The sequence below is a fragment of the Temnothorax americanus genome, unplaced genomic scaffold (genome assembly GCF_048541705.1).
Source record: "Temnothorax americanus isolate GAGA-0224 unplaced genomic scaffold, ASM4854170v1 Scaffold7, whole genome shotgun sequence".
Taxonomy (NCBI): domain Eukaryota; kingdom Metazoa; phylum Arthropoda; class Insecta; order Hymenoptera; family Formicidae; genus Temnothorax; species Temnothorax americanus.
The window spans coordinates 2292765-2317801 of record NW_027509792.1 but is presented as its reverse complement, the minus strand read 5'-3'; the positions used below and the strand labels follow the sequence as shown (position 1 = coordinate 2317801).

The 25037-nt window shown below is 44.5% G+C and overlaps 2 protein-coding genes across 3 annotated transcripts in view; one reads left to right on the top strand and one right to left on the bottom strand.

The window, feature by feature from the left end:
- U3-55k (U3 small nuclear riboprotein factor 55K) overlaps positions 1–2261 on the top strand; it is a 2400-nt gene extending 139 nt beyond the window's left edge. Inside the window, exons 1-8 of the mRNA XM_077422196.1 lie at positions 1–64; positions 348–481; positions 545–642; positions 753–980; positions 1109–1221; positions 1297–1493; positions 1586–1929; positions 2011–2261. The exon at positions 1–64 is cut by the window's left edge and continues 139 nt beyond it. Coding sequence (XP_077278322.1) covers positions 11–64; positions 348–481; positions 545–642; positions 753–980; positions 1109–1221; positions 1297–1493; positions 1586–1929; positions 2011–2249 — 1407 coding nt within the window. The 5' untranslated portion in view covers positions 1–10 and the 3' untranslated portion in view covers positions 2250–2261. The remainder of the gene's footprint in view (positions 65–347; positions 482–544; positions 643–752; positions 981–1108; positions 1222–1296; positions 1494–1585; positions 1930–2010) is intronic.
- Positions 2262–2523: 262 nt separating this feature from the next.
- Positions 2524–25037, bottom strand: part of Ephrin (ephrin) — a 143826-nt gene continuing 121312 nt past the window's right edge. For both annotated transcript variants that reach the window (XM_077422200.1, XM_077422199.1), the window contains exons 2-5: positions 16772–16916; positions 15375–15678; positions 13000–13317; positions 2524–11541 (exon numbers count right to left, since the gene is read on the bottom strand). In XM_077422200.1, the coding sequence (XP_077278326.1) occupies positions 11381–11541; positions 13000–13317; positions 15375–15678; positions 16772–16916 (928 nt within the window). In that variant the 3' untranslated portion in view covers positions 2524–11380. The remainder of the gene's footprint in view (positions 11542–12999; positions 13318–15374; positions 15679–16771; positions 16917–25037) is intronic.

The following is a 25037-nucleotide window of genomic DNA, read 5'->3' as shown; positions in this document are numbered from 1 at the left end:
CGCTACTGCGATGTCGTTTTTTATAAGAAGTCGTGCTCGAGGAGGTGGCCCACAGAAGCATAAAGTAAGCTTTACGATTTATCTTCCTTTTTCGAAAGTGTTACGTTTTCTCTTGCTTGGAGGTTAGAATTAAGTTCGCTCGAGATAGCACAATTATTTCGTATTTCTTCTAATTCTTATTAATTGTTTGCACATTGTATCGATTATTTGTTTAAAAAAATCATTATAAGATAGCAAAATATTAAATAATCTTGACATACCTATAATTCAATTCATGTTCATAATTTTTTTTTTTGTGTAGAATGTATCAACGGCTTAATTTGTAATTTATAATTTCATTATGTTAGCTCAATGGCCAGTTTAGTAAGACATCCACAGCTCAGTCTACTTCAAAACAATTGAGGAAATCAAAGAAGCTTAAATTTGATGACAACGAGAGTATCGCCAGCACAGATGAAGAACTCGCAGAAGAAAATTTAAGGTAACGATAATCAAATACATTGAAAGGATTCAATGAGCATTATAAGATTTTATTTTTTTACAGAAATGAAGCACAAAGTGAAACCGACGAAGAGGAAGAAACTGCGCAAGAAAAACGTGTGAGACTTGTAAAGAAACGTCTTCAAGAAATTGAAGAAGAAGGTACATGATTTAACGAAATGTTTTATGTTTGATCTATGCTATTTTGATAAGAGAAAGAAATAGTTTTATATAATAAATTTATTTTCAACATTATATATATATATATATAGAAAAAGACAGAGCAGAATTTGAAGAGGGTGCAGTCGCACGGAGATTGCGCGAGGAATATCTGGAGGAGAAGGGCCGATTAAGGAAAACTATAGCGTTAAATTATGTTGGCCACAGTGAGCTTACAACATTGAGATGTAAAGAACATAAATTGTCCATTACTTGTATTTGTCTGTCTATCGATGGCAATATATTATATTCGGGATCTAAGGATGGCAGTTTAGCTAAATGTAAGTTCACAAATGTTAACTTTAGATATATAATAGATAAAGTTCTAAAAGTAATTGATGATATTTATTGTTTACTCTTATCTGTTGTATATTTATTTTTTGTGAATTAAATTGATAATTATTTGTAGGGTCAATAAAGGAAAAGGTCAAATTAAAAGCTGTTAGAGGAAACAGAGGAAAGACGAAGCCTGGAATGAAATCTGTACGATGTTTGGCAATTAGCACAGATGGAAAGTTTTTCGTAAGTTTAAATAAATTCTTTTTTTTTAGTTTGTAAAAAAATTGCGCATAAAGATGAGTCTCTTTCTTATTATAGGTGGTAGGAGATAGTGGATGTAAAGATATAAAAGTGATCTGTGGCGATACCCTTAATCATATAAAGAATCTACAAGGTCACAGGGGTCCCGTATCCGGATTGGTATTCCGTAAAGATACTCACACGTTATACTCCGCATCTGAAGACAAGAGCGTGAAAGTTTGGAATCTAGACGATATGGCTTATGTTGAATCCTTGTAAGTAACTTTGCAAGTTGAATAGCTTTTTATTTTATATATACTGAATTTACTTAGTTTTAATTTGTTTCTGACTGCCGTTTCTCTTACAGATTCGGGCACCAGAGCGCTATCACATCTATCGACGCACTTTCACGAGAGCGTGCCATCACGAGCGGTGGTTTCGACGGATCTATTAGGATATGGAAAATAGTCGAAGAGTCGCAGTTAATATTTAACGCGCACAACGGCGGCAGCAGTATTGACGCGGTTAAGCTCATCAACGAGGAGAATTTTTTCAGCGGCGGTGACGACGGACAACTTTGCGTTTGGGGGTGTATGAAGAAGAAGCCGTTGTGCTCGGTACCGGAGGCGCACGGAAAGGACGAAACCAATGGTCAACCGATGTGGATTTCAAGTATCGCCACACTATTGAATACAGATTTAGTAGCATCAGGTGCATTATCATGTTCTATCTTTGTATTTGCATTTATATTTGTTCCTTTTTTGATACTAATTAATCAATTACGACTTCTAGGATCGCGGGACGGTACGATCAAGTTGTGGCAATGCGGTGAGAACTTTAGATCGTTAAATCCATTGTTTGAAGTGAAATTGGCGGGTTTCATAAACGCGCTTGCGTTCACTCCCGACGGGAATCATCTTATTGCCGGTGTAGGCAAAGAACATAGAAATGGAGGTTGGTGGCGAATACCTGAAGCGAGAAATGCTATTGTTATTATACCACTAGTGCATAAGCAAAAGACAAATAAATAAATTTTATATCAATTTTATGTAATATAGATTTATACCTGTATAGACTAGATTTATGTTTTTTTCTATAAATCATTGAACACTTTACTTACCTTTTACTTTTAATTATATTCATAAAAAAATTTCATAAAATTAATTTGATAGAAATATTTATAATAATAATTGTGTTAAATTAAAATAAGAACGACCGTTGCCTTTATAATATCGACAAACTTAACGCGATAAGAGATCTGTGCACTCAACGACGATGGTTCTAATGTGAATGAAATGAAAGAAATATTGGTCCACAGTACAAGTATTTATTCTGTACAAAAGTTGAGTTATAAAATATTATGTCCCTATTTTAGGTCTTGTTTTAGTCTTGTATACCATACCGTCTTGAGTACATTCGTATAATAACAATATCGCAACATGGAACGCTCGTGCTCGTCCTGAACGATTTTCTCCGCGTTTTCCTCACCGTTGTTATTTTACTCCGACTCGAGATGGACACCACGGCAAGTAACGTTCCCGTTAACGAGACAAATTCCCCAGCCTCCAGCGTTCGAACGATCACCAGCGTTCCGTTCGCGCGAATCTTGGACTCACCGTGTACATATAAACCAAACCGACTTTAATCCGCATATTTATTCGAGTCAACAAACAGCAGTACAGCGAGTGTACGTACGCTACTTCTTGTGCATTCTTGCGATAAGTTTTCAAACGAGTGCGATATATAGGCCATCCTTAATTGGGGGCATACCACCCTTCCGCGTCGTGACGTTTTTCCCTTTTTTTTTTTCAATACTTCGCGCACTCTCTTTCTCTCTTTCTCTCTCTCCAGGCCGTGAGGGTGCTGTTCGGTGCGTTTTTTTAAGGGTCCTCATGCGACATATCGTCTTCCGTAAAAATACGTTCGATTAAATCTCTCCCTGTTTATCTCCAGGCCGGCGTTAATTTCCGCTAGGCGGACTCGGGGCTTGTTTGGCGGATCTTGTTTGCTTCTTTTTTTTTTTCTCCGCACACTTGGGTCTCTCTCAATCCTTTTTTTTCATGTTTCTTTTATTTGGTTATACCGTCTCATTTAATTGTTCGGCCTTTGACGCGGTTGATACGTGTGTAAATTGACGCGCTCCGCGACAGGCGTAGCGCGTCTCTCCTCTTTCCCTTTCCTTTGCTGTTCGCGGAAACGTCGCGTCCCCCCTGATTGCCAGTCTTTCCCTCGTAAATTCTCTCTCTCTCTCTCTCTCTCTCTCTCTCTCTCTCTCTCTCTCTCTCTCTCTCTCTCTCTCTCTCTCTCTCTCTCTCTCTCTCGCGCCTTGGAAACCAGCCAGATTTATCAAAGTATCAAAGAGTCGCCTTTAATCTAGGATCTAATAATAAATGAGCCTCGCGCTTGACAAAACCGCCTGAGCCCGACGACGACGCTCTTTCCTACGCACGGAGCGGAGCTGGGCGGGCTCCTGGTTCCGTCGCTCCTGCGCTCGATAAATCACTTATTCCTCCGCTTATTCCTACATCGCAACGAAATGTGCTTTCTCCCTAACAGATATCCGTGACCGATGGACATTGTTCGCTTTATTGCACGATAGTCGAGAGCGAGTTCGTTTTATTGCTATCGGAAATCCTAATTTACGCCCAACTCCGTTTCGCTACAGCTTGTCCCCCCCGACGCGACGGAAGAGTTACATTACAATATGTACGCGGGGAGAGAGGCGTGTTTCTGGTATGCAATTGACGCTCGTTGCACGTTAGATATATGGATCGGTGTTACATTCCGGGAGGATGGTTACTCACATTCATCCCGCCGCGATTAGTTCTGCGAAATTGTCGTTTGGGAAATTGTCAAATGCGCGTTGTAACGTAACTCCTTAAGCGATAACGCGACTGAAAACTCTTCGTCGGATGTACGGCAACGCAGGAAAGAATGAACCATTGAAAGCGCACGTAACTATTCTCACCGTGACTACCTTATTTCTTGCTTGCGATTTCTTACATAACGGTGCGAATAACGATTTACGTTCGACTGATGTCAATTATACACTTATCACGAATAAAGCGAAGTCGCATGTTGCCTTTTCTCGTGTTCGTACACACAAAGGAAAATAGAAGGAGAAAATAGCTTGCGTGTGCGGAGAATATATCCATCTGTCAGCTATTTCTAATATTAAAGCGAACTTAAAATTATCACGACGATATTCGCGCTTTTTTTTTTTTAGCTTTTTTTAGCTTAACAGCCATAATTCTCAGATGTAAAGGGTATTGCGTTAGCCTTCGGCGGAAACGAGTCGTTTATTAAAAAATTCGTTGTTTATAAAACGCACGCGATGCTATTGATACCTGTCGAAATCGTTGCGAAAAACGTATTCCTTTCTTTTTATTCTTCGGATGTACTGAAAATTATTGGTCTTCCTATATCTGTCTTTTTTCCGCTAACAACGTATAGTATGAAGTATTGAATCGGAAATTGATGGTAATTATTAAATATGGCAGTTTGTTTCGGGGAGAATAGCTTTTCGAATTGGGATAGTCGTTTTGTTCGATTATAGTTGACGCAATACGTACGTACGAATGAAAAATATATTACATTTATATTATTAAACAAAATTAATTATGAACTTTTTATATTAATAGCGTGTTCTCTAGTTATAGATTTAATAACAATACAGCAGGAATAGCAAAAATTGAAACGTTTCTTTAAGACGAAAGTTCTCTTAGGCCTCTTTTCATGGCGTGACGTATAGTGGTCAGGGTTCGAACATTCAGCTAAAATAAGAAGAAAGCGCAAAATGTAGTAAAATTTAGACCTCACGTTTTTTATAGGCCGACGAAGCTTTTAATGTGTCCGAGCTTTTAAAAAACGAGGCCGATATGTATAGTTATTAAACATCTTCGAATATAAATGGGAAGATAGATGCGAGAGATCTTTTTTACATGATGCAATGTCTCGTTTCAAAAAAACTGCTTTTTCTTATGCGATAACGAGCGATTAAAATAGAATTAATAGAAGAACAGACTAGAATTTGCTTAACCGAAGTGACGAGCTAGTTGTCGAACACATTTGCCCGCGATTTATACGACGCATGGAGTGGATCGTGCATATCTCGTGCCTCGACCATTTCTTTTGTACTAACAGCAGGATCGTAAAATCGTAAGATAGGACGGTCCGCTTTCTATAGCTTTGACGCGCGATTTACCGTAAATTACAAGAATAATTTAGCGAAGAGCAAGGTGCAACCAGCGCTTATCAAATCGAAAGATAAATAATATTGCTCCCGTTGAGAAACGCGTTTCCCCTCTTAATCGCCGAAACTGTGCAATTCTGGGTTCGCGACGTTCGTCGCGCGGCAACAAATCCCCGAAAGGAAATATCGAAAGCGGAAACATCGGGATTTTTTAATGCGAGAAATCAAACGCGATCGACACACGATTTCGCGGCAAGGCGAAGAGTGTCCCTTTTTCCGAACCGTCTTGCTCCTCGCCCCCTTGACTTTCCCGAGCAAACAGGGATGATTCGCGCGAGGTATCTCGAAACAAAATACGACACCGCTAGTCCCCCTCCCCCCCCCTCGGCCCGACGCACGATATCTTTCCAACTTTGCCTTCCACTTTTTAAATTACTTTCGTTTGCCATCGATATATATTGCGCTATATATCGACATATATATAGAATATACCTACATAAATTGTGTAACATCGACGAGCCTACGCTCCCTCGCGTAGGACCACGTACATCCTCTTGCCCCCCCCTTTCCCGTTTTTTTTTTTCACTCTCACGCATTCACGTGCATGCATACGCGTGGTGCGTGCACGGTGCACAATGCATTTGCGCGAACGCGGTTTTCTAGATATACCGTGTGGTTCACCCTTATATCCCCGCGCTCTTTCTCACCCCGTTACCCTTCTCTGCCTTTTTTTCCCCGTATCACGCGTATATGCGGTTTCCACGACTCCGGCTCTCCGTGTCTGCGCGATGCGTGATGGTAATGTGTCCGCTCGTTACGTTTGCCCTTTATACGAAAAATTCATTTTACGATTATTTACCCCTCTTTTTCCGCGCCCCGCTACCTGCGATCTCTTCTTCGGGTTGATTATGGCGATTTTCCTGTTTTCTTTCTTTCTTATTTTTTTTTGCAGCCGGCGGTTGCTCGTTTAAATACTATTTCGCTATAGTGGACTACCGTTATGAACGCTACGCTACTTTGTATTTGTATCCTGTAATGCTTCGTAATGAACGACTGGTACTGAATGTGCATACTGGTGAACACACGCAATCTATAAAGGTCCCGTTCCAAGGATACCATACGCGGCGGCACCGAGCCGACGAGCACCGCACGAAAACGACGAGCGTGCTCGTTAACGAGCCCTGATGCTCGTAGACACCGGCGAGATTTTTAATTAATATTCCGATGTACACCGCGGACGCGGACGCGGATCCCGTCTCATTAATCACGGGACGCGCCGCGCTCGACAAAATAATCGTCCGTGCGAGGAAAGCGAGTGTCGCAAAAATGGATCAGTCGCTATTAAAAACGCGCGCGCCGGACAGCTTTGAAGCGAAATTGATGGGATCGAAAGTACCGGGATCAGCTTTCGCGGAAAGGAAACCGAATAAAATATCATTTTTTAGCATTCTTTTTGTCATTTCCTGCTTGATTAGTTGTGCACGGAGTATTAATCAAAATTTGTTGACTTCTCGACGACTTTAACGGAAGTCCGTCGTATCACGATAAAGAGATGCCGCGTATGATAGCCGTGATGTCGAGAGTGTATGTATGGGTCCTGTACGCTCCGGTTACAAAATAATATATGCAACGTGAGAAATCACGATCTGGCTAAGTGTCGCTCCGCCCATCTGTGAGCCTCGCTTTCCTGTTTAATCAGTACTTCGCGTACTTCGGTTTACGAATATAAATCGTAGTTTACAATTAACCGCTCTGCGTCCGCCGTCCTCGTTAAAAATCTTAGACATCAACATACATTCACATTTTTTTTGTTATTTTTATAATAAACCGTTATTAGAAACCTATCTCGTATTCGCTATGCACTTTAATATAAATTTCATCGTGTTTACCGTTTATTTACTCGTTAATTTGTTTATTTACAGAGACGCGTGTGTCTATTCGAAATTCGCTTTATCCTCTTTTTTTAGTCGTTAATTAATTATAATTAATTCATTAGAAACCGCGCGGCCGTGCTTGTCAGCGCGGCGGATATTTTACCCTCGATCTCGAGAAGAGAGGAACAAGTCTCTTTTATTATTTCTTTTTCCCCCCCTTTTAACGCGTGAGAACGCGCGCGGCGCGGGCCCTCTCGCCCCTCGAGCGGGAGAGACATCCGCGCGCGAGCCTCGCATCCTTTCTTGTTCTCTTGCACACGCACACGAGTGGATGATTACGTAAGTGAAGTGGCATTACCGAACGTAATAGCAGACGGGAACTCAGACCTCCTCGGGATGAAGGACGTGAAGCGTAACCTGTTCTCGTTTTTTTCCCTCGCTTCTTCTTCTTTTTTTTTTTAATCCTATCTCGGACGTTTATTTACACGCGTTTAAATCGCATCGACGGGTCCGCGGATCGCGCGCGGACCGAAATATAGATCTGACTCGTTAATACAGAGGCGGGCGTCGAATCCTCCTCTCGCGCGTTACATCTATTTACATACGTTTCTGAACAAACAAACCCACCGCAGATGCGTTCCCTCTATCTGCTGTTAAAAAAATACTTTTTTTTTCTTTTCCTCGTCGGGGCAGCAGGACGCCTCACGTCTCGCGGTCTGCGGCACGGGTCCGTGTGGGTGTACGACGTGGTTGTGGACGTGATGGATGGATGACGGAAACGAAAAAAGGGGGGGGGGAGACAAAACAAAATAAAAAAAGAGGAATGAGTTTGCAGTGAGCGACCTTGTCTATTTTCTATATCGAATAGTTCGAGTCTATATTACTGTTATAACGTATTCACTTATATCGTTCGCGCGAATGAGTACCCAGCGTGCGCTCGTGAATCCACGTACCCTTTCGCCCTTCGCGTGCGATCGAGCGGCGTTATATTCCCGTTAGATATATATATATTTCGCCGTCGCTTAGAAATAAATTCGACTCGCGATCGGCGGTCTCGTGACACTTTCGCGATTCTCAACAATGCAATTGTGGTGCAACGAGCGAGCGCGTCCAAAGGTGAAATCCGAGGTTCCGTAAAAACGTTACGTGTACCTACGGTACAGTGACCCTGGTTGAAAAATACCGAGGAGCATCGTTGGTATTCACAAGTATCCATAGCTTAAATGAACATCTAAAGGACCATCGAGATGCAACAATTGACATATATCTATTATTAATAAAACATATGATTGAGGGATGGATACGATTGTGAATACGATAATTGCATCGGCACATTTCAATCAGGAAGATCAAGGATGAATGTTCGTAACATAAACAAGTCATTAGTCTAACAAAATTCCAAGTACAATAATGATTGTCCGCGAATACATCTTACTTAACGTCGCTTACCTAAAGCAGTCATGTGAGTTTCGAATCGACAATCGATCGGGAACATGAAAGATTGCGTCGACCAGCTCGCTCGTCGCTAATTGCGGCAACAAAACAGAAGTGAAAATACAAACCAAATGATGGATGGCGCGTGACGCTCGGGCTTACAATACCGCTGCTGAACTTTCGTTTATTCGCGAATTTGTTGGTCTCGACTAATCGCGGATATTCGCTGCTCTCGCGATCGTAGACGCAAATGAAGACGATGAACTATGAATAAACTTCCGAAAGCGAATCGGTCCGTGTCCAGTAGTCTTCAACGCGTAAATATTCTCATTTCGCTACTTAAGATTCTGAATAAGGATCTTTTTTTTTCACTCTCTCACACATACACACACGCACGCACGCAATCATACATCCTCTAGTCTCGCTACGGTACTCATTTCCTGCGTAAATTCGTATTTACAATAATTCGTTAGTGCAGTCGCGCTCGCAATTGTATTTTTTTATTTTATGGACACGAACGGAAAATTACTCACTGCTTCGTCTTTCGTCCTTTGCATACCGCGTTCACGCACGCATGCGTGCGCGACACGCGAAAGGTGAATCCACGAGTGTGTACGCACGATACGTGTACACGCGCAAGTCTTTTTCCCTGCTAATGTGAATAATAAATAGAATAATAAAAAAAAGGAAACGTAGAAAAGGGGGAATCAATATAAATCGGAAACATGATTGAACTGATTAGACATTGTGTATAATGTGAATAGAAACATGATTAGTGTATGATACTCTGAACGAAATAAAAAACGAAGGAAAACAACAAACGATGGGGTAGGAGGGGGTGGTTGGCCCCGGGGGCTCGCTCGTACCGCGATCGCCGCTTCACCCCCGGGCGTCGACAATACGTTAATTTGTTCGCTATTAAATTTGATATTTCACTAGCAAATATAGAATATCGAATGTAGAATATTCGTTAGCGTAATGATAGCGGATAATAAATATAATACAGATCTATAGATAGAAGTCTCAGTATGGTACAGCTATTATACAAATCTGTCTTTTACTCGATTCGCGACTCAGTCTCTCTCGCACAACATTCTCTATTCGCTCGCTCGATTTTTTTCTTTACGCTACTTTTCTTACCCAACGGCTCGAATCAACGATACTATACGCTATCCTTGATTCGTGACAACGATGCAATTAGACCTGTTGTAGTGTAGCAGAAATTCGCATAAGTTCGTGGCTTGTGTCGATTTGTTCGATGAGCAACATGGTGCTCACATCATAGTTGCATAATGCACATACGCACTCACACTTTCTGTCTGATCCATGCTCTCTCTCTTTCTCTGTTTCATATTATAAGATTTACCTAGAAATACGGCACTCTTTCTTAAATCTCCCCGGCCCCCTGTTACCCGTCGGCATACAGGGCGGCCACAAGAGCCACTTGTACATATTCATTAGGAATTTATTTACACGCGTGCTAACTATCCTACTCGCGATCTCGCATGCGAACTCGAATGATCCTTCGTCCTCGGCGTCCTGCGATTTGGCCGGGCGGCCGCGGCGATCGGCTCGAATTTAAATGCCGCGCGAAAGACGATTAATCCCAGACGATTCCTCCTAATTTTTCGATCTTTTGTCCGATACAGATCGTCCAATCATCGAAGAACTACGGCGCGTCGTGTCGACGACTTCGAGTTCAAGTATCTCTACGAAAGTCGCTCGCGATGAGGATCGCGATCGTTCGCCCCCGTCTTGGCCGCGAACCGAAAGCGTTCAAGGATTTTCAGGTACTCTTTTCTCGAGGCACGGCGCGCTCGCGTGATCGCGCTCAGGACAAACTATTTTCCTTGCCGGCCCCGCAGCGAGGACCCCTTAACGAAGGACCGTTCGTCGTCGATTGCTGAGTTCACGCGGCAGTTTTTTCCGTGGAATCGAAGATTCGCTCGAATCAAAGACATTCGCGTACATGCAACAGCCCTGCTACTAATATATGTATAACAGACGTCCTTCTCTCGCGTACACTTCTCGCTCTCGATTGAGGATACTTAGCACGCTGCCACGACTCTCGCTTACATCTTTCTCTCTTTCTCATATTCGAATAAATACCTACAGTTAGCGCAATGATAAGAAGGACAACCAATACGACTACCATTTATAGTAGTGATAATAGTGGGCGTGTACTATAAGTAGTGTCTAGTAGTAGCGCTTCTCTTCCCGCTTTTTTTTCTCCCCACTTTCTCTGCTACTTCCCGTCCTACTCTCGGCTTCCTCGTCTTCGTCCTTCTACAGTGTTCCACCCTAGAACCCCGCTAATTCCTTAATTGTAGTTAATATGGCGTTGCCGCTCGCGCGCGCGCGCGTGTGTCGTGCGTGTCTCTTTTCTCGACGTGTCTCTCCTTTCCTCGCTCTTCATCTTCGTCTTTTTTTTTCTCTCTCTGTCTCTCGTACTCTCCGTCTTTTCTCTCTTCTCTGCTATCTCTCGAGTCGGCGCGACCATGGATCGTGCGTGTCTCTCACTACGATCGAGGAATGGCCGAGGTACGCGCGTGTGTGTCTCGCACGCCTCTCAAGAAATCAATTAAACGTAGGATAATCACAGAAGAAGGGGTTTCGACGCATGGGATATACGACGTTCTCGTACGTGACCGGTGCTGTCGCTTCACCGCAGCAGTTGCTGCAGCAACGCGCTCATCAGCAGGCTGCACGTCGCCAGGATCAGGCTCTGCGCGTACCGAGCGTGCGTACGAGCGTACGAGCTTGCGCCGTTGTACGTCAGCTCCTCGTTCTTCACCACCTCGTTCGGATGATCCGAATACTCTTCTGCGAAACACAAAAGAAATCATTAGCCATTGATAAATTACGCGATAAGGTAGAATATTAGTATTAGGGAACGCAGATTTTATAAGTTGTTAAAAAGGTATTAGAGAGACGATCCTCTTAAATACGAGATTAAAAAGTGAAGGATGTAAAACAGAATTATATAATTCACACATTTCACTCTTCTCACCCTTTTTTCAAGTAAACTAGACTATGACGTCACTCGGGACTAATTTATAAGTCCCAAAATTTTTTTAATTAATTGATCGAGTTTTTAAGAAAACCAATAAAAATTTTAAAACTGTTATACATATGTTTTTAATCTACGATAGAGATTGGCTTGCGAATGGGATTATATCTCGAGGTGCGCCACCGAGAATTTCTTTGCGCGGATGTTCAAGTCGCGTCTCAAATTTTAATGGTTATTACCTCGTGCAGAACCACGAGAAGGGAAACGAAATCCCTGGCAATTTCGTGTCGACACCTTGGGAACGTGTATTCCCTATCGTGCCACGTCTCGGAAACACGGCACCGTTAATGGGTGAGCGGCTATCCGCGCACGGCTTATCGGCGAAATGCAAATGCGCGCGTACGCGGCGCATTTAGAAGTCAAATTATATCGTAGACGTCGACGCGAAGAAGGGCGTGCGGCGTTGGGATCGACAGATGGCTGCTTTCGTTCGGTTTTCATCCGATCGCATCTTGACATTGCGCCTCGTCGACCTTCCACCTGGCGTATACAGAGACGCGGGTATTTACGGCGCGCATTTGCAACTAAAGGCGGCGATTCGGCTCTTATCTCGCGCATAAACGCGACGTTAAATAAATATGTAAATCTATTTCTCTCTTTATTTTAAGGAATAATTTACGATTGAACAGAAATAAAGAAATCCTCCTGTCAGTCACGAACAGCTAGAACGAGCGCGTAAAACGGGATAATTCAGAAGAACACAATTTGCAACCGGTAATGATTGACAGCGGTCATCATTATTATTTTTACTATAATTCACTCTGGATGTGCAGCAGATAGGCTAGCATTATGTATATAATAGAAGATATGGCCGTTCGCTCATCATAAAACGAAGCTCAAGTGAGTGCACTAAGAGAAATCCGACTGACACGTTGCCAATGCTTCGACTGTCAATTAATGTCGATTTGCAACGATCATCAATAATTACCAAGACGTATTTCACTTCCGAACACGTGTGACTTAATTACGTCGAGTGCTCTTTGATTGAGCGAAGAGGGAATCAGAGACGGATTAATCCGACTTTCATAAACTGCCCGATGACTCTACCGATCTCCGGACCGGTATCGGTACGAGCCGGTACCAAGGTACTCGGATCAAATATGAGGTACAAAAGCGAAGCCGCCGCGCGAGGAAGCGCTTCAAAACGAGATTCCGCCGGACAGACAGACAGACAGACGGCAGCGGTGCGACGGTGACGACACGATACGTACTGTTCTTCTTCTTCTGACCGGTCGAGGTCTTGGGCGGCGTGATCGAGGACGGCGGTCCATTGTGAATCGGCTGCTGCGGCTGATGCGGATGCACGGGGTAGACGGCCGGCGGGGGCACATGGGGCAGGGTCGGCGCCGCCGTGCCCGTCTGATGATGATCGTGATGATGATGCATGCTGCCCCCCGGGTAGAATCGATCTCCGCCCCTGTAGACGATCGGCGGCGGCGGCGGGGGCGGCACGCCAGCGGCTCCACCGCCCAAAACCGCGGTGCTCGTCGAGCTGCTGCTGGGCACGGTGCTGCTGGTCACGGCTACGGCTGGAAAATGGATGGTATGGTGTTAGATGATTACGCATTATCTCTTCTCTGTACCTTCGACTCGGTCGCGAACCGTGCGCAGATGTCGAGGAACAATCGGTGACCGAAGAACGAGTTGTTTTCTATGTGGCTTGCTAGAAAGGAGAATTCGTATCGCCGAAATAGCTGCTTGAAGCATGACGTTTGAATATCTTATCGCCAAAAACATCTTGGAATTTTAAACTTTGGTTTCAGTGTGATTGTATGAATACTCTTATAGAGAGGAGTATGTTGCATGTGTTAGCAGATAATTGTATATTTTTAAAGGAGTCTGTGTATGTGTGTGCAGTTGATTATAAAAATGTTTAAATAAAAAAATATTTCAAGAAAAATACTTCAATAAAGTATTCTATTGTATCTCCGATAGTCATCTGTTTCATGCATTCAGACATATTTTCTGTTCATACACTTCAAAAGTTCTTTATATGTTTAAAGAATATATTTTTAAAGATTATGAAATCGTTTTGTATTTTTGACTTCCCTATCCACATGCTGATCTATAAATCTTACAATGCAAAAAACGAAGTTTTCTTTAATCTCCAAGATAAACATACTGTAAAAAAAACGTAAAAAAGCCCTTAAATCGATTTTAATGTATAAAGAAGTATGGACAAGTTTCAGAAACTACGATTAAGTGCTGCGAGAGGCAACCTTCGTCATCTTCACACTTTCCCATCGCGAATGCCCACTGATAGTCTTCGCGTTATTCTGAGCCCGCAACCTGGCGCAGTACCTGCTAACCCATCGGAAATAAAACTCGCGGCCGTGGAGGTACGTGCACCCCCCGGCGATATAATTGTGTAGAAGTAGCCGCGCGCGAACTCTCGACGTCTACCGTGAACGCGAGGTCGGGTCTCGCCGTGGAACCTTCAATGTCCGAGATGTTGAGGAAAGAGAGAGAGAGAGCGCGAAAAAGAGAGAGAAAAAGAGAGAAAGAAGGAAGGGAAGAGAGAAAGAGAGAAAGAGAGAAAGAGAGAGTTCAGAGTTCCCGACCAGCAAAATAGCTGGTCATTATGGCGCATGAATCGTCTCTGCCGGGGCGGAGGTGGCAGGAAGAGAAAAGGGGGTCTAGGGGGAGGCAAGAGAGGGATCGAAGGAGAGCGGGAAGACGCTTCGAGGATGCTTCGGAACGAATTGGGGAGAGAATAGCGGGGCGAAATGAAATGGTAGAATTTATTGTGCCCCGGGACACAGAATTGGTCCCCCCCGCGACCGCAACAAATGACGCACGGTGAGGATTATAATCGATAGGGATTATTTAAGAGAGAGAGAGAGAGAGACGGGAGGAGAGAGACGATAGGACGGAGACGACAGGAGGAGAGACGGGGGCGAGAGGTGGATAGGAGAAAGGACGAGAAGGAAATGAGCTCGAAAGGATGGCGAACGAATCGGTGAAGGAACAAGTACACCGCCTGTTATGGTAGCCGTTCCTCTCACGTAACTGATTACGGGATAATGAATTTATGGACTATTTTGTTTCGTGCCCTTGATCCCCCTCCTACGTTTTTTTCCCCGGAGCGCGCGTCTCCGACGGAGGTCGCGCGGAACGAGAAAGCGTGAAGAGTTTAAAAGCGTGATTTACGCGCGGAATGAAAAGGCGATGTCCCTCGTGCAAATGACGCCTGTAATTTTAGATTATGATAATTGAGAAATTAGAACATAATTGCCGCGCGAATATTGGTGCCTTCCATGGGAAGGAAGAGCCTGCGTTTCGGGCACCGTCTCGCGGGCGGTGCGCGATGCGATGCAAATGAAGAAGCGCACGCGAGTGAACTCGCGCGGCGAATCGTCACGCGAAGCCTCTCGGATCTTGGAGAACAAAGGAAATCCATCGCTATTCGATATTTCCTATTTTGAAATCAGTACTTTTTCGTATTCCAAGTGCTTAAAAGCGCTTCATAAATAAAAAAGACTTATTTAATTCAAATCAAAGTAATTTTCCTTTCTGCTCGTGAATCAGTTTTTGTACCCTTCGACTTTTTGCGCGATGCGACGCGCGATCTATCCCGAATACTTACAGTTGTTACGCGATGTCGCCGAGGAGGAGGAGGTCTCGGCCTCGTTGCCGCAGCAGACCTTGAAGACGACCTTCATGTTGTGGCTGGTGCACCGTCCGCCGATGCGCCTGTGGAGATCGTCCTTGGACGAGGTGCTGATGAAGTAGTAATCGTGGCCCGGGAGGAACTCGAGGCCCCCGGGTTGCGGCGTGAACGGCCTAAACGTGATGGTGAAGTACATCGTTTTGCGCGGCTTGTCGCACACCGCTATTACCCGCGGACTCGGGTTCGTTATCCGACATGTCTCGTACTCCTCCTTGGACACCTGCAAAACGCCCAAGAGAAATCGTGCGATCAGTCGCGACGGTATAATCGATCGGCGATACGGGGGAGGGGGGACACGCGGATCGGCGACACCGATCGCTGATTGACTACTGTGAAAGGTGCCATCTTAGCGTTTCCCCACCCCCCGGCGAACCGATTCCCGTGCTCTTCTGCAGAAGAGGGCTTCATTGTTGGAGCTAATCGTCGTGTAGGAAGAACGGCGGAGACAATGGGACAACGGATGGCGAAGAGTGGAGGGACAATCAAGTGGATCGAAACGATTAGGTCGCCGACGACGCAAGAATGGTCTTTGGGAGGTTTTGCTTTGCTCGAGAGGGTGGACGCCACCGGAATGTTTGATGGCCACGTCCGTGAAAGCCGAGAATCTTCCACGGTATCTGGAATTGGTTATCGGGAGAACGAAAGTTTGTGTAATAAAAACGTATCAATCGGGAATACGGTGTCGCGATTTTCGTCTTTGGCATCGGCCAGTTTTTTTTTTTTTTTTTAGAACAAAGTTAACTTTTAACCGAAAATAACTACTTATAAAGATTTCTGTGGCGAATAAAGATAAAAGTACTCCAAGTAAAATAAAGCGATGAAAAAAATAACTAATTAAAAAAGAATAATTGATAAATTATTTAAATCTTATATGTATATATCGTTTTCACCCAAAGATAAGATATTTATACGTATCGAACCGAGATTAAAATAGAGAAGGAGGTCGTGAGATTATTCAGTATGCTTGTGTGTATAGATACGTATATATGTTCAGTATTTCTTTCAGTTTATCGATAAATCTACATTTCGGTAGCGTGGTACGCTCGCTGAAGAGCGGATGTCGTTTTGGGGATATATATAATGGAAGCGGGTTAAGAACCAGTTTCAAGTAGCAGCAGCAGCTGTCTAAACATTGGCAGACTCCGATCGACAATTTTTTTATGTCCAATATGACTGTGGTGTTGTCATTAGACATTCACACGTTATAGCTTTATATAAACCCGTTATCTATAATAAATGCATCGAAGGGAAAGGTGCTCTGTTGCCGTTAGTTCGGCTGTCGATATTAAGAAATATTACAAAAATCCACTTACGTTGTAGATGATGTACTTCTCAGCATCATCATCGACGTACGAGTCCGGCGGATATACAGGACATATTATATTGACTTGATCGTACTCGAACATTGCGTTGTTTTTGTTCACGTCAATTATGTGATCTGTGTTGTCTATTCGAAATCTGTAACATAAAAATAGATTAATTAGCAAAATTCGCGCGAACATAAATCTACCTTATTCTAACATTATGGAATAACGCAAGTAAGATTTTATAATATTTATTCGCCACACGGTAACTTTTCCCTGTCCAAATATCTCTCTCTCACTTTTATATATATTTTTATAATATTATTTATTCGGCACACGGTGTAAACTTTCCCTGTCCGAATATTATTTATAGTGGGATGATAGTAAATTATAGTAGGTAAATGGTAGATATCTCTAAAAAATGCATTATTATCGTAAATGCACGTTTGGAAATCGCACATTGAAATTTCAACACGCGATTTGCTAAAAAAAATCTACTTTAAAGTCTCGGAAGCGTATTCGGCGAATGCTTCTCGAGGAAGATCATATTTCTCGCAGACTATGGCGATGCAACGCATACCGCCGTTTCCGTGCAGCAAGTTCCAGGACTATCCGTGAAACATTCGCGAGATGCCGACGCCTCCGGTGGAGGGTCTGGGGGGAAGCGAGAGGGGCTGCAGAGACCAGCGTCCCTACGGCCTGTCGGTAGCCAGGTCAGGAAAGGGAGAAAAAGAAAAGACGCGGACTCGCCCTCGCCTCGTAAGCACCCAACGTCAGATAGGCAGGCACCCATGGTGTCGAAGCATCGCGCAAGTATACGTACCGGCTTCTTATATGTATACAGGATGTTTCAGAAACGAACCCGCGACTTCTCTGAACTGGCAACTTTCTCATGAACAAAGTGAAAAATCAAACGACCATTCTCTTTTCCTAAGTAGGTATCTTTCGGCACTGATTGAATAATTAAATTTTATATCATGCTGAAGTAAAATTTATACAAAATTAATGGGAGAGATCTATAGTCACTCTAATCACTGACAAGTCAAACGTTATTGACGCCTTCACGTTGAAGCGATCATATGGTTTCGCTTGACTTGGCACTCTCTCTATAGCCGAGCTCGAACACCCTGTACATTCACGCGTGCGGGTATGCGCTTAGCCTAGCGGCCGTATACGCGCGCGCGCGCGCACACACACACGCACACACACCACACACACACACACACGCACGCGTCGCTGCATTATGTAGCGGCGGTTTCGCCGATGAGGAACTCGGGAAGGATGTGGAGGAACGAAAGGTCGGCGGATGAGCAGAAGAAGAAGAAAAGAAGGTGCAGAGAGAGAAGAGGTGGCGGACGGTTCCTATATAACCGGTTCTTACCGCGAGCACTCTCGCACACGCTAATACGCGCTCGGTAAGTCGAGGTGTACGCAACCAGCGACGTCTCTCCCTATTTCGCGTCGACCTATTTCGTATTCGCGAATCGGCGCAAGAACTGCGCCGTCATTCAATAAAATTATAAGTCGCGAAGAAGCTCGGGATAAGACTTCATGCTCCACCAGTATACTTATATATATTTTATATTACATTATATTTTAATATATGCATAAAAATGCTTTATAATTTATCTGTAAAATTAAAAAAACTTATCGTTTATTGTCTATTTGTAATCAACATGTCTTATTCGAGATATATTTACATTATATGCACGCACGAGAATGCCTTGTCTCGTTGCTGGCGCAATCTGTGATTTCGTCGAACGTATTGCATATTTCACCGCGTTGCGCGGACGTTGGGGGTGTTGTGTGCCGTTTTTCACTTACGCGAGTCTCGATTCCTCGTTCGCCGTTTATAGATGCACGCACTGTCGGACGCGTCTACTTTTTGCGGACGCATCACGAGCGCGTCCGAGCCGCGATACATGGAACTTTACACGTGTATAACCATATTTATTCTCCGTCTCTCGCTCTTTCTTACGTGCATTTGCCTTCGTGCGCTGGTAGCGCACAAGTTTTTACGTGTTTAGAGTTTATCCGAGCCGGCAAACACGTACATACATATTGCACGCATGGTAAGGCGTACAGAGATTTTTGTTGCTTATTTTCTCACGCTATCTCACGTGTGCTTCCGCAGATGGATCGCATACAATCGGCCGCGGATGATATGAGCCGCACAAATCGCATATATGTCTATCCCATAGATATATTTAAAGTATTGTTATAAAGTTTAATTCGCTTCTTCGATATTACAACCTTATTATACGATAATTATTATTCCGTATATGATAGATTAGGCAAAATGTCATTCTTTTGATAAGATTTAAATAAATTTTTCATATAATCTAATTTAAACTCCATTTCTGCATTTTTCATTTATTTTCTGATTATAAAAATAAAAACAATCAACAAAATTGATAACTTTGGAATTTATTCTAGCCGTTTTTAGCTACAGGAATATGATGAGGTGAATCGACCCCAAATTTGTCAAACGATATGATATACAGATGTAATATGAAGCTCCCCACGAGAGAAATAAGCGCTTCTCGCGCGCCTGTACGGGGCCACGCTTGTCACGGGAGACATGCACGACGACGCTAGGGAAACGCGTCGAATATACGCCGTCCCGACGTTTGGGAGCGTTAACGGACAATCTCGTAAGTGGGCGTGTAAGAGCTCGAAAATTGGAAGGTAGGCCGGACCTCGGCCAAATTAACGTTTGGCGATAATATCCGCTCCCTCCCTCTCTCTCTCTCTCTCTCTCTCTCTCTCTCTCCCTCTCTCTCTCCCTCTTTCTCCCTTTCGCTTTCTCTCCGGGGCATCCCGGGGTCCGGGGTCGGTCGAGCTCGGTACCCTAAGCGCAACAACGGCCCGAGAGGACGCGCGCGCACGAGGGCGTCCGGGCACACGCGTGTGCGCGTGCATGTGCGTGCACGTGTGGCTGGCGCATGTGAGGGCGCGTGGGCGTATAGGACGTTTCGTTCGCGGCGTGGCCATTCACGAATTTATTAGAGACCGTATATGTACGTGGCAGCCTGAATTACTCGTGATAAAAACGCACCGTTCTTTCGCCCCGAGTTCCCCGACTCCCCCGAGAGCGAAGCAAGAGCAAGAGGTTTTTAGGTCGTCGTCGCCGTCGCAGTCGCGGATAATGTACGCGGAGGAGGCGATACGAGCGAGAGCAGCTTTATCGCCGTTTCCGCCGAAACACGTATAGTCACAAACGTGTTTAACTTTTCGCCCCGCCCGAAACGTTCGCTCCTCTACGGTGGATTTTTTACTCGTCCGATTATTGCCATGCGCCGGGTTAGGGACCGGTGGTTAGGGCGAATCGCGAAAGTTCGACGGTAATCCGGGCCTTTTTCCGTCGTTCCGCGCCGTTCGTCGTCGACGTTGGCTTTCTCTTTTTTTTTTGTCTCCTCTTTCTCGAGCATCTCGGGCACCAGGAGCTATAAAATAAGATCGCCATTCGCTCCTTCTCTCCTCCATTCTCTTCTTCTAGCCGCCACAAAGAACGACTCTTCTATACGTACACGTCGGCCGGACGTGTTATTGGTAGCCCCGATGTGTGATTTAAAGGATCTCCCTCCCATGAGGAACGGTGTCATTTGCATATACCTACGTATTCGTAGGATCCCTCGAGTACCCTCGTATTAATGTGATACCTCGCCTCGGTTCTTAACAGTTCTTTTCTGGCCTTAGGTAAACACTCGGCATGAATATGTATGCCACCTCGCCAGTGACCCGTCCGAGATTCGAAAATACTACGCAATGGACATGGAGCCTCCCGTTTAATAGTCGCGCGTCTCTATGCGATCCCCGTACACAGTGGATGTCCCTAACGATATATTATTGAACGCGTGTATTATTCGGCGATTCCCCGGCGTCGGTTCGACGCGGCGCGTTGCGACAGAGGATATAACGGTGCGCGTCGGATAGTTAGGAAAACGTGATCGCCATCTCTCTATTGATGGAGATGACTAAGTATATGGGATGTCCGCTGGCTTTGGGAACATTATTTACGATTTAATGCAAGATTATTGCTTTTAACTCCAACTTCGAGAGTTCCTTTCTCAGATCACGTTACAAAATAATAATCATATGCTAACCGGTTGTTAGTTACGCTTAATCCTGGTATTTTTATATGTGTTCGATATTCGTAGCACACTCGCAGCGTGAACGTGGGAGACATAAAAAGTTGAGAGGTAAAGACAAACTAAACATAAATTTAAAATAATCTTAAGCATTAAAAACAAATAATTTTAAAACCAAATTTTAAAGCCAAATATGCTACACATAATTTTTATTATTTTTAATATCGCGCATTATCGCCGAGACATCGGTCGAGTGGCAATCTTCCGAGTGATTTCCGTACGAGTGCAAAAGTGGATTTGGTCGCCGACACCGCGCCATAACACTCCACCTCTGACTGTCTTCATTAATTCCCACCACTGTCTAGCCGACGCCAATCAACTACCAAGCGAGCCCTGCGAGAGGGTCTTCCTAATTGGAATCGCGAAAAAGTGGGCGTGTTCCGAACGTTCACCATCGTTTCGAATCGTTCCTGCGGATTTCTGTCAGCCATTCGGCGATGGCAATTTTCTGTTCCTCTAATTTCAACGTCGATAACTAAAATTGCGTTTAATTTTTTTTTTACCGCTTTCATTTTGCTGTTCGTATGTATAATGATTTTATGATTACGATATGCGAATTAATTTGGGACGTTAGCTGTCATTCAATTGTCATCCTTGTGCAAAAATAAAATCGAAAAAGATAACTCAAAATGAATTTTTATTACCGCTCGTGTATACCGTTAACAAGTCAACGTTCACGCTATTACGCGCGCGCGCAACGAGAAAATTATATGTAGCACGCAGGCAGGTTATTTCGATCGTCGGAGTTGATCGGGGAGGGTTAATGCAATCGTCACGATCCGCGCTGTTCGCCGGATTCACGCCGACAACGTTGATGAAACGAAAGCGCGAACAAAGCGGAGGAGCGGGTTAACCTGCCCGGGACCGAAAACAAGCAACGAGGCGATACATTCGTCCACAAAGAGCGCCTTTCGTTTCCGATTCTTGACCCTCGCGTGTCGTCAAATTGAAAGAGAAGATCCCGCGGCTCCGCTCCGCGAGGCGCGCGAGATGAACGTCGCGCGCAATTCTCGAAGTGTCGCAACCCCGCGCGCGCGCGCGAGCTCGACGGCGGAACAAAGCCTCTCGGTGAGAAACCTCGGGTAAGAAAAGCGTATACCCACGTGCGTCGTAAAGAAGAGAGAGACGCATAGAGGAAGAGAAATGCAGAAAGGCTGGAGAAAGAAAACAAGACGAGGCGATACAGGGACGGGGCTTGGCAAAGTTTTACAGCTTATATCAGTACTAATTATTTTTTACACGCTCCGGGAACAATTTTCTTAAGTAGATTTGTATTAAATAATAATTTACCGATGTTTCGATGACTGCCCGGGGACCAGGTTTTGCGCATCTTCCTATTCTCTCTCACCATCTCACAATTAGAAATTTTAATAAGTAAGTATGTCTGGACACGATTGTTCCGCGGAGATCGTTTGACAGAGCGCTGTAAACTTGGAGCTTGAGTCTCATTGCTTTACATATACGAATGCGCTCCTGTCGGCGAAGAGAAGGCGGAGAGAGACACGGATGAAACGGACGCTCGTGCACTAACTGTAAGCGAGGTATTCTGGCAGGAATATCAAAGCCGGGACCGCGTCAAAGAGCGCGAAGAGAGCGAACGTGCGGAAAGAAGAAAAGAAAGAAAGGAAGGGAGGAAGAAAGAGGGGAAAGGAGCGAGCGCAAAAAGGACACCGTGGACACGGAGCGTGGACGTTACGGCTTCGGGACCACCGCTTGACTCTTTCATTCATCATGTTCATTCCTCAAACGGGCATTGTGCCCGTGTATGATGTACGTTTCTTATTTCTCTCCGCTTGCGCGACGCGCACGAAGTCGTAACGTTCGCGGGACCGCAAATCGTAAACGAAGATATAAATTTAGTTCGCGCACTTATGTCGACACGTGAATTTATCGCTCTTAATGTTGTTTTTTCCACAGTTAAGATTAAGCTGCTAACGTAATAATTTAGTTTATTGCTCTAAATGACGCCCTATTATATAGTTCTTGAATATCAAGAATATTGAATATTCAAATAGTGAAAAAAAAATTACTTCTCGCTCTCGCATGTTGTCGCGCCAAGGATCGCCCGACAAAAGGAAAGGGCAGGAGCGTTAATTTTCCGCGTGAAATCCGAACGGCGGCGTGGATACAACGCGTTCCGGGGCGCGGAATCGTTAAAGTCCGTTTCTCGGAAGGGCGTACCGGGACCTTCGCACCTGCCCGGCTTGGCCGACAGTTGCAAGTGCTCCGCAGAGTACGTCGCGCTGTGATTGGTTCCCCCGGGGGTGATTTTATTTCCGACCGATACATTCGGGCCCTTTGTCACACCCACCCCGACAGTCGCATTCGCATTGCACTTTCCAATTTCCGTCGGTGTCGATCGCGCCGCGAGGCAGACGTACAATGGATTTGTCGCGCGCGCACTTCCCGCGTTGTTGTCGATTCTCCATCGCCGCGATATCGCTGGCAGAAAAGCTCGCTGGCACGCGCTCCTCACGCGCGTCATCGAAGAATTATTTTATTCAATCATGAAATGATTAGCAGATGAAATGATTGCAGCAGCGTTTCCCCCAGCTTATCAGAAAGACCAAATTTTTTTAACGCAAAACTCAGTCCGGATCGTTAATTTACGATAAATAAGCTATCTAAAATTTGCGTGGGCGTAGCAACGCCGCGCCGGTATATTCAGCGTGATGGACATGTATTCACATCTCATTCATCCTTAACGCTAAATCTGGCTATTTGATTTTCAATCTGAAATAACATTGCGCACGCATATATGTGCCAGATAAATTCTCTCGGATTTGTTCGCCTGAAAGCATCGGGCTCTCCAGTAACCGCCGAGGTAACCGCACTTTGAAAAGGCGGATTTACGCGATTCACGGACCCTTCAATTCTTCCGTATTTTCGCAGCCATTCATTCTTCAAGTGCCGCGCGGTTCGGAGATCTCTCACGGAAATATCTCATATGTTTCGCAAATCGCACGCATGTATATCGTGCTACCTCGCTGCGAGATGCAATAATTGGTCGTTAGCGCCTACACACCTATCATTTGCGACTGCAGCGCGCAAAACGATAACGTTTCTTGCTACGAGGCCGATATTCAAAAACGGTAGCGATGTAAATGTGATTCCATAACAACTTCCTGGACGAAGGCCACGACGGAGCCCTAGCGCCCCACGAGCGGAGCCCAGCCCGCCTAATGCACGACATTAAGGCGTTACGTAAATGCGTCTCGCGTGTGCTGCGTGCGGGTGACTCGTCATCGCGCGCGTCGGCGTCTTTGGGCGTACGTCTCTCTCCATTAAGGCGACTCGCGACGTTATTATTAAACTTCAAATATTTATCGTATTCTTCCTGCGCGCGCGCACACAGTCTCTGTCGCCTGTCGCCCGACGGATTCGTCTCGCGCAAGCTATTCTCGTAATCGGGCTAAGTAGGGATTTACAGAGAACACACAGAGAGCAGTTAGCCGAATTCGTCTAATGTGTGAGAATTAATCTCGTTCCTGAATTATTTACTAAATGCTTTAAAGACAGATACAAGAGTGACAGCTCCATGAGTGAAAATAGGTTACGTTTAATAAAACATGAATTATAGATTTGCGCGATTTAAATAGCAGTCTTTAAAATAATTTTTAATCAGATCAATATCAAAATTATCTTATTATTAGATTGCCATTTAAAATTTGCAAATTCATAGATAAAAAATCAATGTAACTGCATGTTCCTTTGACATGGAGAGAAAAATAGCAAGTAGAGAAAAAGTGTTCCGTGATGATGAAAAATGAATGTGACGTAAAAGTGAAACGGGGAAGCTTCCCTCCGGGAAAGTAAGCAAATGTTTATCTTAATTTTTCTTAATATTAATTAAATTCCTTTCAGATAATAATCGAATTCGCCAATTTTACTTAGAATAATGTGTACACACGTAAAGAAAAAGAGAGCCAAAAGAAGTAGAAGATAGACGGAAACGAGTGACGGAATTCGAGCGCGTTTCCTCCGTCCGGGAAAAAGCGGCTACAGCATAGTGGCGTCATTCGCATCTCGCACATTTGTTACGCCAATCTCTCGCGTCTTTTTGCCGCGGCTGGCGGGGCAATCATCGCGCGAGCGCGTTGCTGGAAAAAAAAGAGGACGGAAAA